Below are 14,031 nucleotides of genomic sequence, written 5' to 3' on the forward strand. Positions count from 1 at the left end.
GGCCAGTTCTACTTTATTAGAAGGAAATAAAGTATTCAGATCCTTTTTATTACATAACCACATCTCTGCAAATGAACAGGGTAAAAGGATTAAAAGGAGACAGAAGAAGCATCTGCTAAAGATTTAAATAGAAGATTGACCTCATTCATTTATGTGAACCCTCTGGGGAAAAAAAGACGTTTAGATTAATTATCAACTCACTTCCTGTGTTCTAGCCACCTGTCACACAAACAAAAGTAATCAGAAATTATTCCACTTTGTGAAGCATTAATATTAATAATATCCGTGATGTAACTCTGTGGGCCCTTGTACAATAAAACCGTTTCTTCTAAATGAAAACACGGCAGCTTGGATCAGCGGAAATACTTGGCACAACTATTACTGTGGTGGCAAGAAAGTAAAAATTCAAATGTGTAAGGAGAGTAAAACAAGAATCAGCGATGCTTGTACATTTTCATTTACAGATTCCCTGAATATGAAAAACAGCATAGAATATCTTACTTTTAGCTGAATTTTTAACACACTTTCACACTAATGCCTATTGTTAAAGTGACAATTCTACAATTTAATTGAATTTTTATATTGTTTATTTTATTTACTGGGTTCGCAATAGTGTTTTTAAGTTCTTATATTCATTGTATGTTTATGTGTTTTTAGTGTAAAGCACTGTGTGACATCTGTTCTTGAAAAGTGCCATATAAATAAAATCCACTTACTTACAATAAAGTCCACCCCAAATCATGCAACAAATAGATATAAATGTCTGAAGTTTGATTCTGCATTATTTCAGATTCCCTGATAAATTAAAGTCTACTTCTAGCCTCAAATACCAGTCTCTCTGATTGGTCAGCATCAATGGCCTGATTGGACTCCACACACTCTTCCACATCAGCTCCACAAATGTTTCAAAAATTCAGAAAGTTTTTATTGAAAGCTAATTTACTGTTAGCCTATCACTGATCTCTTTATTAGCTCCACCTTGTTTACACAAATATCTAATCGGCCAATCACAGCAGCAGTACATTTAGTCATGTGAACATGGTGAAGACGACTTTCTGAAGTTCAAACTGAGCATCAGAAAGAGGAAGAAAGGGGATTTAAGAGACTTTTAACATGGCATGGGTAGGAGTACAGTACTCCTAAACTGGACAATAGAAGATGGAAAAACGTTTCCTGGTCTGATGACTCTCTGTTTCAGCTCCGCTTTCAGATGCTAGTCTCAGAATATGATTAAAAGATCCATCCTGCTTTTAATCAACACTTGGCTGGTGGTGGTTTAAAGGTGTGAGTGTTTTCAATGGTACACTGTGGACCCCTTAGTGCTGATGTGGCATCGTTTAACCACCACAGCCTTCCTAAGCATTGCTGCTGACCGTGTCCATCCCTTTATGACCTCAGCGTAGCATCTAGGGTTATAAAGACAAATAAAATCTTTGATTGTCAAAATGCCTGTATACGTGTGGAAAGGGCCATTGTACGTTGGTGCCTGCACAGGATTTCACAAATCTGAACCCAAAAAGATATGCAAGTTAATTACAAGCTGCTTTATTATCAGTTACTACTTTGCTAAACAGACCATGGTAATGGTTTCTAAATACTCAGCTCCTCCTTTCTCATGATTTAAAATCCTGCTGTCATATCTGCAGCTCCAAAGGGATTAAGAACAAATATTTCAATCATCTGCTTTCTGAACCTTTTCTGTTAAATAAAACATGCAGCTTTCTAATAAACACTGTGATGCACGCTGACATTTTTATGCTGACATCCACACACGCTGAGCTTCAGCTTTTTGAAGCTTTGTTCTCTGACATGACACAACAACAAGCTAAACAAATGAAAAGTGACTGCTGCAGCATGTGGCTTCCGAATGTAAAAATATCTTAGGTGAATTTTTCTCGTGTGCATTTGATGTGTATGTGTTTCTGCTGTGGGGCAAAGTGTGATCAGTGCCAGAGTTGTTGTTGCTGCAGCCCCAGTTTCTCCCGTGGGAGTCGGTCCTTTCCCTCCAGAGTCCTCCCTAAATGAAGTGTAAAACACACACAAACCGCAGCAGATGTTTGTGAAAGGTCGCCTGCCTTTGAGGCTCTACAGATATTCAACGTCTTGTAAGGGAGCAACGTATTAGAGTCGAAGACGAACAGCAAAAACATCCCTCTACCTCTGATCTCACTGCTGAGGTCCTGACAGCGCCATTTGGCCCTCAAATGCTGCACATTTAAGATAATCAGATTAAAGTGGATCGAATCTGCAGGCTTGATGAGATGCGATGATGGGGCAGGAATGATAATGAGTCCTCAGTTTACTGTGTAAAGGTGGAGAGAGCTGAGCAAATGCAGGAAAATCTAAGCTAAACCACTCTAATCAGCAGTTTGGAGAGGAAGCTACTGAGAACAGCCTGAGGAAACAAGTAGTCCAGTTTGATTCAAATCACTGTAGACTAAAAGAACAACTGTATTCGGTCATATTTTAGATCTTCACTTATTACTAGCTATTGATTATGGATTTTCATGTTGATTAGACTAGTTTCAGATGGAGATCCTGTTACCAGTCTGCAAAGTTTTGCTTCAAAATGGATCATTTCTGTGTTCATTCTGAGTTCCATTCGACCAAATGCTTAAAATTATTAATGTTAAAACATTGTTTTGTGTATTTACTCACTAGCCTGAATCTTTTAAATGAAATTAAATGAAAAATACTTTATTAATCCCAGAGGGAAACTGCAATTAAGAGAAGAAATCTGCTACTGTAGTGGAACAAAAATGAAAGGTGCTTATCTTTTCATCTAATTATCAACAGTGGTGAGGATCACCTTTACTGGAGCTGTTGACGTAGTACTGCAGACCCTCGGGGGAAGTGTAGCTGCTCCATCCTGGGGGAAGAGGTTGCCTATCACCTGCCTCCCTGAGTCCAGCAGCGCTCACGGTTGCTTGATTCTGTAATAAAAAGAATAAAATAATATAATTTGTACTTATATTTAACATGGTCTCCAGTGTTTCTATATTAAAATGTTTTAATTACTGAAAGTGGTGAGTATGAAGATCAAGACACAGTCAAAACAATGAAAATACAGTGGTCAAAATTTACGCTTCATTTCACAAAATGTGTCAGAGACATCAGCAAAGCAGATAACATGTTTCCAAGAACAAATATAAAAACAGACACAAAACTGAGTTAAAATGTCCATGTTTTTTTAAAGACGGCTGTTCATAATTAACAGATTCATGATTATTTAAAACGGATCAGAAAATTAAATAAAGGAGGAGGATCTTAACACAGCAGTTTGACGTCAATCAGTTCCTCCACACACAGGGATCATAAAACTCACTCTCCAAGATTTTCCTTTCGTGTTCAATTGTTTGTGATTTTAAATCCCCTCGACTGAAAATTGTCGGATTTTCTCACTGAGGTATCTGCTAACAGACTAATTCAGTCCTGCATCCTGTCTCTTCTCAGAGATCTCTCCAGCCAGTAAAAGTCAGTCCAAAGTTGACAATTGTCTCTTCTCTTGCTCCATCCTGTTCTCTCTTCTTTCCTCTTTTCCTCCAGTTATGTCCTTCTGAATTTCTTTGATGAAACTGTACACGGCCATTATCGATATCCAGTTGCTGGTGAGTGACACAGACGGAAATGCCGCTGGACAGTAATGTGCAAGAACATGGAAAAAAAGTTGTGAAGTGTAAATTCTCAGCCTTGGGATGCTGCTGGACAATGGCAACGGCAGGAAGGTGCACAATGAATATCACAAGGAGACAGATGAGTTTTAAAAAATAACTTTTTTCCCCCAATGGTCTTTTAAAAATTATAGAATTATAGAAATCCCTGAATATGCATTTTATCAAGCTAATAATAATAATAATAATAATAATAATAATAATAATAATAATAATAATAATCACTGAAGAAGATTTGGAGTTTTTTATGGAAACTTACTAGAAATAATTATCTTCACATAAGTCTGCAACGATATATAGTTACAGTTATCTATGTAGTATACCTAACAGGTTTCTAGCTAATTATTGAATGAGCTAACCAAGCCTCATCCAAGAAGTACATCTTTTATTGCTTCCTTAATCTGAAGAGAAGTTATCTCTGAAGTCTGAATTAACTGAGGTGCTGAGCTGAAGGGGTCTACATTTGCGGAGCCTCTTTTTTTTAAAAGAATCTGGTAGTTATATGCACTTTGACTGGGGACAGCTGGGATTAATGGATATACCACGAAAGCCTCTCCTTTCCTATTTGTAACCTATTGATCACGCTTGACTGATGTCTTGGCTGGATCCTCAGCAGGACTTACCCAGCCAGAGAATATAAGGATTACAAATCAATCATGTTGAAAAAAAAAAACAAAAAAAACACAACAACTTACTATAATATTATAATTTCCCTCTGGGATTAATGATGTATTGTTAATTTAATCTCATAACTAAGTTAAAAACTGCAATGTGACTGAATCATTAAATATCTGCTGTGTATTTTATTTCACATCTATCTGGTTTAATGGGATTAAAAAAACATGTCACTGTTTGACTTGTTAGTTTGGTTTTATTGAACTGATCTGAGATCAATAAGTCAGTGTTCCAAGCAACCACTTCCACATCCACAGAGTCTCAGAGCACAGAACACTAATCTTCTTCTTTAATTATTGAAACTTAACCCTTTAATGCATATTGTCCACCCCAATGGGCGCCTATTTAAAGGCTGATTTCTTGTATATGCATGGGTGTAGATGTTGGCATTGGTGTGTCATCTAATACACTACCACTCACTGTAGAATATATAGATTGTAAAATCTAACACATATACATAACTATCAAGTTAGCCTCAGTAATAAACAAGACAAGACAATGATATAGCTATATATTTATAGAATATTTGTATATTTCTGTTATTACATTTTATAAATATTTCTATCGAATAAATAGAAATAAAGAAAATAAAGAAAAATTCAAATGAGATTAAAAATAAAGAAAAAACATTACTGTACATGTCTATAGAAGTATTTTTTTTATTATTCTTTTTAATAATTCGTGCATCAAGGGGTTAATTTTCTTTACTTAAACCACTGACTTAAAAAGATGCAACAAACTCAGAGTTCAGATGTATTTCTGCTTTATCTGGATTGGCAAGTGATTAACCGATTTCTTGGGTTTTAAGAATTAGAGTTTGGGGAATGTTTGTGGGTTTTGCAGTTACAATTACAATTTACCTCTGGGATTAATAAAGTATTTTATAATTTTCATTTGACTCTTTTTTTTTTTATCATATTATGTGTTTTCTTAACCTCTGAGTCCCCTGTATAGGGATCAATATGTGATACATGCAGTACAAGAGATCTTTGCAGACATCAAGAAGCAGCAATTCTAACATGCAGCATACCAAAATGACAGATAGAAATCAGTTAAAAGACTCTCACAAGCATTGGCATCCAAACCAAACACAGTTCAAACCCCAAGCAATTATATGGGAATGAAAGAAAAACATGAGAACAACTCTGTCCACTTTAGAGCTTCTGCTAATTTCTCCACTTAAAGCAAACCACACAAACAAGGTGTCATATGAAATCAGAGACTCTGCTGAGTCATCACTGTGAGAGCTACCAGCTGAACAGTAGCAAACAAAAGTGATCACTAAGTTATATATTATGTCACACTTTTCTGTTTTGTGGTGAAAAGTTTTATTCCAGCTCTAAAAACTCTGCTAGCATGTTCTCCTATGACTCTGCCTTTGTTTGAAATGAATCATGAAGGTCCTGCTGGTTTCCATGGAGATGAAGGAGGTTTTATAGTGAAGGATTTACTCTTCCTATACTTGGGCTTCATTTCTTTCTTGATCCTCTTGGTGTTTCTAGGGTGAATTTGAGGGATTTCCCTGGATTCTCTTGACCATTGATAGAGGCGTCCATCATCAACTTCAGCTGATGGCTTCCTGAGATATTTACCTATGTAACACCTCAAATAAAACATCTGAAAAACTGATTTTTAGCTCCTATTTTTACAAAGTTTCTCATCAGACATCACTTCAGTCATTCCTAAGGACTGCTTTACTAATTCCAAGATAAAATTGGGCTGCTATCCTCTGCTATCTGTGTTCCAGGTGAATTTACTCTGACTGAATAATACATATTTTATTTCTGACCCTTTTGTTGTAATCTCACTCGTCTCTTGTTTTCTTTTGAGACCAAGATTATACACACAACCTAAACATGTCCATTCTGACTGGAGGCAGAAAAAACATGCTTTGTGATGATGAGGTTAACTGCATAGGTTTTGTGAAATGTTGTTTTTCCTTTTGATCTGTGGGGCAACAGCACAAATTAAACTTTTTACAGAGCTCTTAAATCAATGCTTTTTGTCCTCATAGATCACTGCACCTCCAACTTGTTAACTGCATGATATTTATAATTAACAGTTTTTAACTTTCTCCACAGTGTGATAGTGCTATCGGTGCCCTATAAGGGGTGTTGCATGGCAACAATCTGTTGTTATCAGTGATTCATCCAGAGCACATGAAGCTAAATCCATTCGGAGTAAAGATATGGAGATAAACAGTTGAGGATCCAATAGACTGTAAAGGGAGAGCTTCATTTCTCCTTCATAAAGGAAATATTGAGTATAGAAGTCTATAATGTGATATTGCTGCAGTGTAATTAATGTTTATATAGAGCTATAGCAGCTCCACAAGCTTGCAGATGCAGTAAATATAAATAATGTAAATCTTGGAGTCATGACGGCTCATGCAGTAGGTAATGTTATTGGCATCAAATTCTCATTTTGCTTTTCAGCGGTTTTCACCTCCTAAATAATGGTGTTATTCATCTGGTGAAATATGATCCACTAAATGGATAAATACTGATAAATGCTCACTTCACCTTATCAGCAAACCCCAGGAGCTGCCACCACTAAAAAACCATTTTATTCAGGCTGCGCTCTGAGCACACAAGAGCAGAAATGACTGCAGTCGTTTTTAATCTACAGGGATCGCTGGCTGTTCATCTTTAGCTGCAGCAGCGCATGGCCCGCTCAGATCTGCAGGCTGAATCTGACAGAGGGACTGACGAACTTGTGGACGGTGCTCTCCTATCACACATCAGAGGGGAGGTGGGCGGATGGGATGGGGCAGATATATAAATGGGGAGATTATTGACAGAATGATAAAAGAGTTGTATCATGTTCCTTTGCTTGTCTGGGCATCAGGGCAGAGTGGGTGGAAAGAGTCGATTGATGTGGAACATTAAAGGGACTCGCAGCTTCTTTTCTATCTCTGACTGCAGTTTGCAGGAAGAGCAGCAGAAAGCTGCAGTGGTGTTTTCCTGCTGTATCACATAAAGGATGTTTACTGCACAGACAAGATATGACTCCATTAACAGTTGACCTGTGCATTGTAGACTCTGTTCTCTTGTGTAAACCAGCAGCTGAGGTTATTTGTACTGCAATTTATTACCACTTCTGTTAAAACTTCATCACTAAGCAACCTGCAGTCATGTAAGACAGCAGCCCAGAAGTAATATATGTTTACAGTCAATATCACCCTACAGTGGCTGCAGTACTCATCAAAGGTGGTAAGAAGTTATGAAAGACCGGGAGTTTTAAAGTGTACTGGGCACTTTGGGATGTATAAACAGCTTTGCCTCCTGACTGAGACCCTTATAGCCAGCTGACTTCCTGTTGACATCCAGCACTTGTGACGGGGTTAAAGCAAAACCATTCTCATGATCTAAAGAGTAATTTGACAGAGTTTATGATGTTCAAGAAAAGGTATTCACTTGTTAGATAACATCCAAGAGCCCCATAGTCAGAACTGGGAGTTGTTCGGGGGTGGATGGATGTCCCAGTTAAACTAAACCTTTATCAGAACCTTTTATTTTCAGTCTTGCTGCTGGTACCCTCTTATGACTAATATCATGAGGTAATTAATTTCAGAGAAATGGCTGCTTTATTATCTCCACCTTGATTTATGCTCAACACATTAAACAGGAAACAGATGTGTCACTTGCTATAAAAAATGGATCATTACTTCTGTCATCCTGTTATCTTCTCAGAGATCTAACTAATTGTTCTTGAAGCAGCTTATTGTTAAACTGAATTAGATCTTTTCTTAAACTAAACAAAGTGATTTCAGTGGCTAAAAGTGGCTCCCTTGTAAGCAAACACAACAAGAATGTGTTACGTTTGCTGATCTTATGAGCAGATCTTACGAGCAACAGGCAAGAAAGGCAAATGCTTGGGACCCCGAGCCAGAAGGCGCCCCCTCCCCCAAGGACTGACCAAGTTTGAATCGTTGCAATGACAACATGGAGGTTGTAAAGACACCTCTCGGTCTTGCTACAAGCAGTGGTGTGTCTTACATAAGCAAACACATCAGAAGAGAAGTTTCTGTCTGGCATGAGAAAAAAAAAGGAAAAACCGGACAAATAAGAGCTTAAGACAGCGGTAAGTAGTGCATATAATACAGAGGCTAATTTAGCTCAGAGCAGTGTATCCTGTCCAGCTCCTGATGAGTACCCGGGAGTCACAAGGCTGAAAATAAAAACAGAGAACTTTGACTGAACTCTCTTCAGTTATCAAATTAAAACTGTGCCCAGTTAAACTAAACATTTAAGCTAAGAAAGCTAAGTTGTAGAATTATCAAGAAATCTGATAATGCACTACTAATGTGAATGGATGACAGTTATTGTGTGTTGTGAGCAAGCTGTCTTTGTTTTATTTTCCATTTGTGTCCAGTAGGCTTTACGCTTTTGAAAACTGTATTTATTTATTTTCTGTGTCATGCTGTAAATGTAATCCCAAAAGTGTCATTGCTGCATTCGACATCATTGATCCCATTATTCTGTTACAGAGGCTTGAACATGTTATTGGGATTAAGATAAATACGTCACGCTGGTTTAGGTCATATTTATCTGATAGATTTCAGTTTGTTAATGTAAATGATGAGTCTTCCTCACACCAGAGTAAGCCATGGAGTTCCTCAGAGTTCTGTACTTGGATTGATACTTCTCACAGCATGACATGTGGATGATAGATTTATTTAGCCATGAAGCCTGATAGAAACTAATCAGTTTGTCAGATTATAAAAATGCCTTCATAATACATCACAGAACTTTTGCAGATTTTCTTAGTGACAACATCTCATTTAGCATCCATCTTGCATCCTATCTGTCATATCTTGACTTTTACCTTATCTCATGCTCTATCCCTTTCTCTGTTTCTTTTCCTCTCTTCCTCCAATCTAGTCTTTGTAGTGTCTGCACCTTAGCATCACATAGGCGTTATGACCCAATTTAGATGTAGCTGCCAACTTAAGTTGTACTGGTATGTTCTCTGTGAGTATTATATGAATTTCCTGCTTCATACATGGACAGTGGTGTATGTCCCTTCAATGCTTATGACAGGCTTAGATGTGAGGTTAGAGATATCTTTGTGTGTTTTTCAAAATAAGGAGAGCTGAGACAGACTGTCAGTGGGATTTCTTCTATAGGCGTTGGAGTTCTCACAGATTCTGCAGATTTGTTTTAGACGCCACTTTTTGTAATAAACTTTTTTAATTTTCACCAAGTTGGTGTCATGAGCTCTTTTTACCTCCCAACCATCTTTTCTGCATCACCTGCCTCAAGAAATATAACTTAGATTTATGTGTTTTGTGTTTCTTTTGCTAAATCAGTTACAATGCAAGATCAAAATGGCTAGTGTTTTTATATCTGCTTGCATATTGTTGCTAGTGGGTGCCATGGTGTACATGTTAGGTAAAGCTCGGGTGAAATATGACATGGGACCTCGGAAGAAAAAGTTTGATTTTTAAGCCTTAGGATAGTGCTGAGCACTGTGCCATCAAACCAGTCCAGAGTGCAGATTCCCTCTGAGTTAAATGCCAATTTGATGAAAGTCCTTGAAGTTTTTGAATATAAACAAAGTCCATTTGGAACTGGTTCTTGATAACTGGTTGCAGGTTTTTAAGCAGGGGAGATTCTAGAGCCTCTTGGAACCCAAGGCAAAATTTCACAGAGGGCCCCTCCAACCAGCGTTCATCTTTTTAATATTCTATTGTGTATTTACAACAATAACATATTCTTTAAAGGCTTTGTTTTTGTCACAATAAATATGCAACTTTTAATTAGCAGCTTTCACTATTCTCCTACATAGTTATACTTTATTATTTACTATTTACATTTAATTAAACAGGGGGAATATTATTTATCATGGTTCCAAAACAGAAGAGAAAATATTGTTAAGTATTCTTTCAAATATTTAACTGATTAGGAAAAATGTAGCACAAGGAGTGATGGGATTATAGTTGTCTGACTGAAAAATAAGAAACATACAAGCTAAAGGCAGAAACCATCAAAAGGTTCTGTGTGAAACTCCTTCAAGAAAATAAAATGGAAATGCATTTTCAATTTATTCTAATCTTTCTCATCAATTTATGTTCTCTATTTAGTACTCTTTGGCCCTGATCTATTAACGCTTTGCGTGTACTAAAACAGGTGCAGACGGCTTTGCTCCGCTAAAATCGGCCCAAGCTTATCTATCAAAGCCGCAAACATGGAACTGCGTCAGTTATCCTGGCAAAACTGCGCCGCTCTCCACTTTGCGTTTCTGAAGCTACTGCATTATGGGCGTTCCGGCCAGAAAGTGCACATTAGTGGGAGGAGACTATGCAAATAAATCTGGTTTGCGCAGCAGTGGGATTCATGTAGCCCGCAAATAGTTTGCGGTGTTTATGTTTGCTCTAAAAATAGCGTTTCTGAAAAGCAGGTGCTAATTGGCACAACAGTATACGCGCAATGGCTGCAGTAATAATTTTAAGGAGGAGGCACAGACACCATGAAAGGCGACTAAGATAATGCATTTTTTTCTATTATATTAATATATTTAGAATGCCAGAGAAGAGGATTGTGGAGACGATCCAGCGTTGCAATATTAGAATTGCTGGATAAGTTTAAAGACTTTATCATGCCTGTCTTTTATTATTATTATTATTATTATTATTATTTCTTTATAGCTTTTAAACCTTTATTATTTCTTATTTGTTCCTTGCATGTTTTTATATGTACAATACCTTGGTTCCTAAAGGTTGTTGTTAGTGTGCCTTATAAATAAATTGAACTTGAATATGAAACTATATTGCAGCATTTCTGGTGACATTTAGATTTTTTTCCTCGACTTCCCCAATATTTTTATTTGTCTCCTTTATTTGTCTCAACTTCTATCGGATAAAAGTTAATTTTGCGTTTGCGGTTTCCTTGCTCTCCAGAACCTTACATGACAGAGCAAACAGCGCCGCTAAATCCTCATTTAAATACTGCTGTTTGCTCCGCAAATGATAACAGGAGCAGTCTTAATAGATCAGGCGCTAATCGTAGAAACATAACCAGAGCAAAACTGCGCAGCAAATGTTAAATAGCGCAGCAGTTTTGCCCTCGTCATAACTCAGCCCCTTAGTGTATTGCATGTGTAAACTCAGATTTTCATCAAACCAGTGCTCACACTCTGGTGTTGTGTTTACAGCTTTGCTTCACTGCCTACGGGGAGCCAAAACATATCTAATGATGCTGCTCTGACTGTCTGCAGCCAGCAGCTACAGTGTGGTTGATTTTAGAGCCAAGGCCATTAGTTGATGCCTTTCAGTCATTTATCTATGCTGCCACAACAAATATTAATATTTGAGGTGTTTACTTTGGACTGTGTGCTATAGTCGGTGTGTTTTCATTAAGCGTTTTATCAATTTTATAATAATCAGCTTTTGAAAATGAATTAATTGACTTCTGGACAATGAATGTAATAATTATCTGGAGGCTCTTGATGTATATTATGTTTAGACAACTTGACTTCGGAATGTAAAAGAGGATGTGGTCATAGTAACCCTTGTTTACTTGAAGTTATCTCATATTGCTACTTGTAAAAAAGAAAAAAAAAAACATCTACAAATGCAGCAGCTCCATAGCTGTGGGGTTAAATGATTAACCTCAGGCTCAACCTTGCTGAGAAAAACTTAAGAGAGGTTTGAAAAGTTGTCACTGAGTCTCCATGACCGAGGAGGAGTGGAAGCTAATTGTTATTCTACGAGGTAACCACGAAAACCGTAATCAAACTTCACCTAGACATTTTCTTGGTGATCCATCCAAAAAGAATTGTTAATTTGACAGAAGGAAATGTGAGCCAAAAACACGCATCTGGAAACAAGTCATCATGGTTTGAGGTGGGGATGTATAATGATTTAAAAATTTTTTAGTTGTCATTACTTACAGGAAATCATATGTTTATGCAACTGTTTCTTTATATGTCTGTCATGTTTTAACCAGTACCTGGAAGTAAAACTTTACTACCATAACAAGGTGACATCAAGCTGTTTGCCAACCACCAGAAAAAAACAAAAACATAACAAGAGAAGCTTCATTATTCTTGGTACAAAGTGTGTGATGCTGCACTATTTAACACTAATACAGTAAAAATGAAGTGATGCTAGCTAGTTCAGGCAGACATCTCAAGCTGGAAAGCCAGGTAAGCCAGCATATTACAAGTCTACCAAAACTATGTCATCTGAGAGCAAAGCATCAAACAGGAAGTCCTTCCACAAATCAGCAGTCCATGGTTAGCTTTGTCACCTGACAAACTAAGTTTGTTGTTTACCGTAGATGATAGCTAAAGCCACGCTCCCTATCACATGAGAGGAAGGTGAAGGTTTTTGAAGTTTGACAGAACTTGCTGAGCTTGAGTTTGCAGTCCCATCCAAAAAAACACCATCAGCACAACATTGATGAAACTAACACTGTTGGTGAGCTAGCTAAGCTAGCAAGTGTTGAAAATCAGCTCTCACTACATATTGCTAACAATCAAGTCAGAGCTGTCACCTGTCATTATGCACTCAATTGGGAAATGCAAAATAAAAACCTTGTGGATATGCTTTCCACTGCTACTGAATATGGGGACTAAATGGAAAAGTAACTGTACGTCACAAAGTGCTGTTGGCTATTTTTATACACATCTATGGCCCTGTACAGTCTGCAAGTTATGTAAAGACTTCTCCTACATTTGTCTGAAAGTTCTCATTGGATGAAAGAAGACTAAGAAAGGCAAAAAAGTGAAAGCTCTTACAAAAAAGCATGACCATAAAAGCGAACCAAATCAGAAAATTCCTTTGTTGAAGCTGAAAGGTTCCAACATTTAAGGATAAGACCTTATCATGAGATTTTAATCATAAATCTCTTTTTAGCAATGATTTCACACATCCTCTGGCTAGCAAGGAAACGCAGAGCCAATGTCTGATTTTTCATAGAAACTCTTACACAAAGATCTTTAGGATACCCCTTACCGAACCCTACAGTCCTCCTGGGGGCTGCTCTCAGTGCAATCCTGACATCAGGTTATGTGCTTTGCTCTTTTTAGCTCTGCAAACGGAAGTGAAAGAAACTAACAAGACATGTTGCATTAGATGTCTCGCTGCTCTTGAGAGCTTCAGCTGGTTTATGAGGACTTACAGGGAAGGAAGGAATTCATTCCTGTGAATAGAAATCAGGATTCAACAACCTCATAATTTCAACCTAGTCTAGTACTGAATAAAAATGAGGAGTTTACCTCATCATCCTAGTTTTAAAAAATGGACTGTAACCAGCAGCTACATTGGAAAAACCATTGTAATTCTTTCTAATTTCCTCATCCAATTCGATTGTTTAAGCAACCATAAATTATCAACTGGGAAAAGAGCCTTTGTGCAATTTTAAGTGTCTGACAAGAACACAATTTTTCACATGGTTGGTTTTGGTGCCCCGAGGCAGAAACCGAGAGTTCAAAACAGCAGCAATTATAAAAGAAACAAGAGGAAGCCTCCAAGAGGAATGTACAACCAGTCCACACAGGATGTTGATGTTTAGGGCATGGAAAAAAAGAATGAGCCCTTTATTCTCTCTGAGGCTAAATGTTCATATAGTGATGCAGGTTGGCTTTTGCTCCTGCAAGAAAGAGGGGGCTGCAGCTGATCATCCGGCCTCCTGAAACTGAAGCTGCAGCATTTTATGAGCAAAGGAGAAGAAATGTTAGA

General features: G+C 37.5%; 1 protein-coding gene across 1 annotated transcript in view; it reads right to left on the reverse strand.

Moving 5' to 3' along the window:
- Positions 1-14,031, reverse strand: part of gas7a (growth arrest-specific 7a) — a 53,786-nt gene that overhangs the window by 39,123 nt on the left and 632 nt on the right. Inside the window, exon 2 of the mRNA XM_041998434.1 lies at positions 2,810-2,933. Within this exon, the coding sequence (XP_041854368.1) occupies positions 2,810-2,933 (124 nt within the window). The remainder of the gene's footprint in view (positions 1-2,809; positions 2,934-14,031) is intronic.

Source organism: Melanotaenia boesemani, chromosome 2, assembly GCF_017639745.1.
Source record: "Melanotaenia boesemani isolate fMelBoe1 chromosome 2, fMelBoe1.pri, whole genome shotgun sequence".
Taxonomy (NCBI): Eukaryota; Metazoa; Chordata; class Actinopteri; order Atheriniformes; family Melanotaeniidae; genus Melanotaenia; species Melanotaenia boesemani.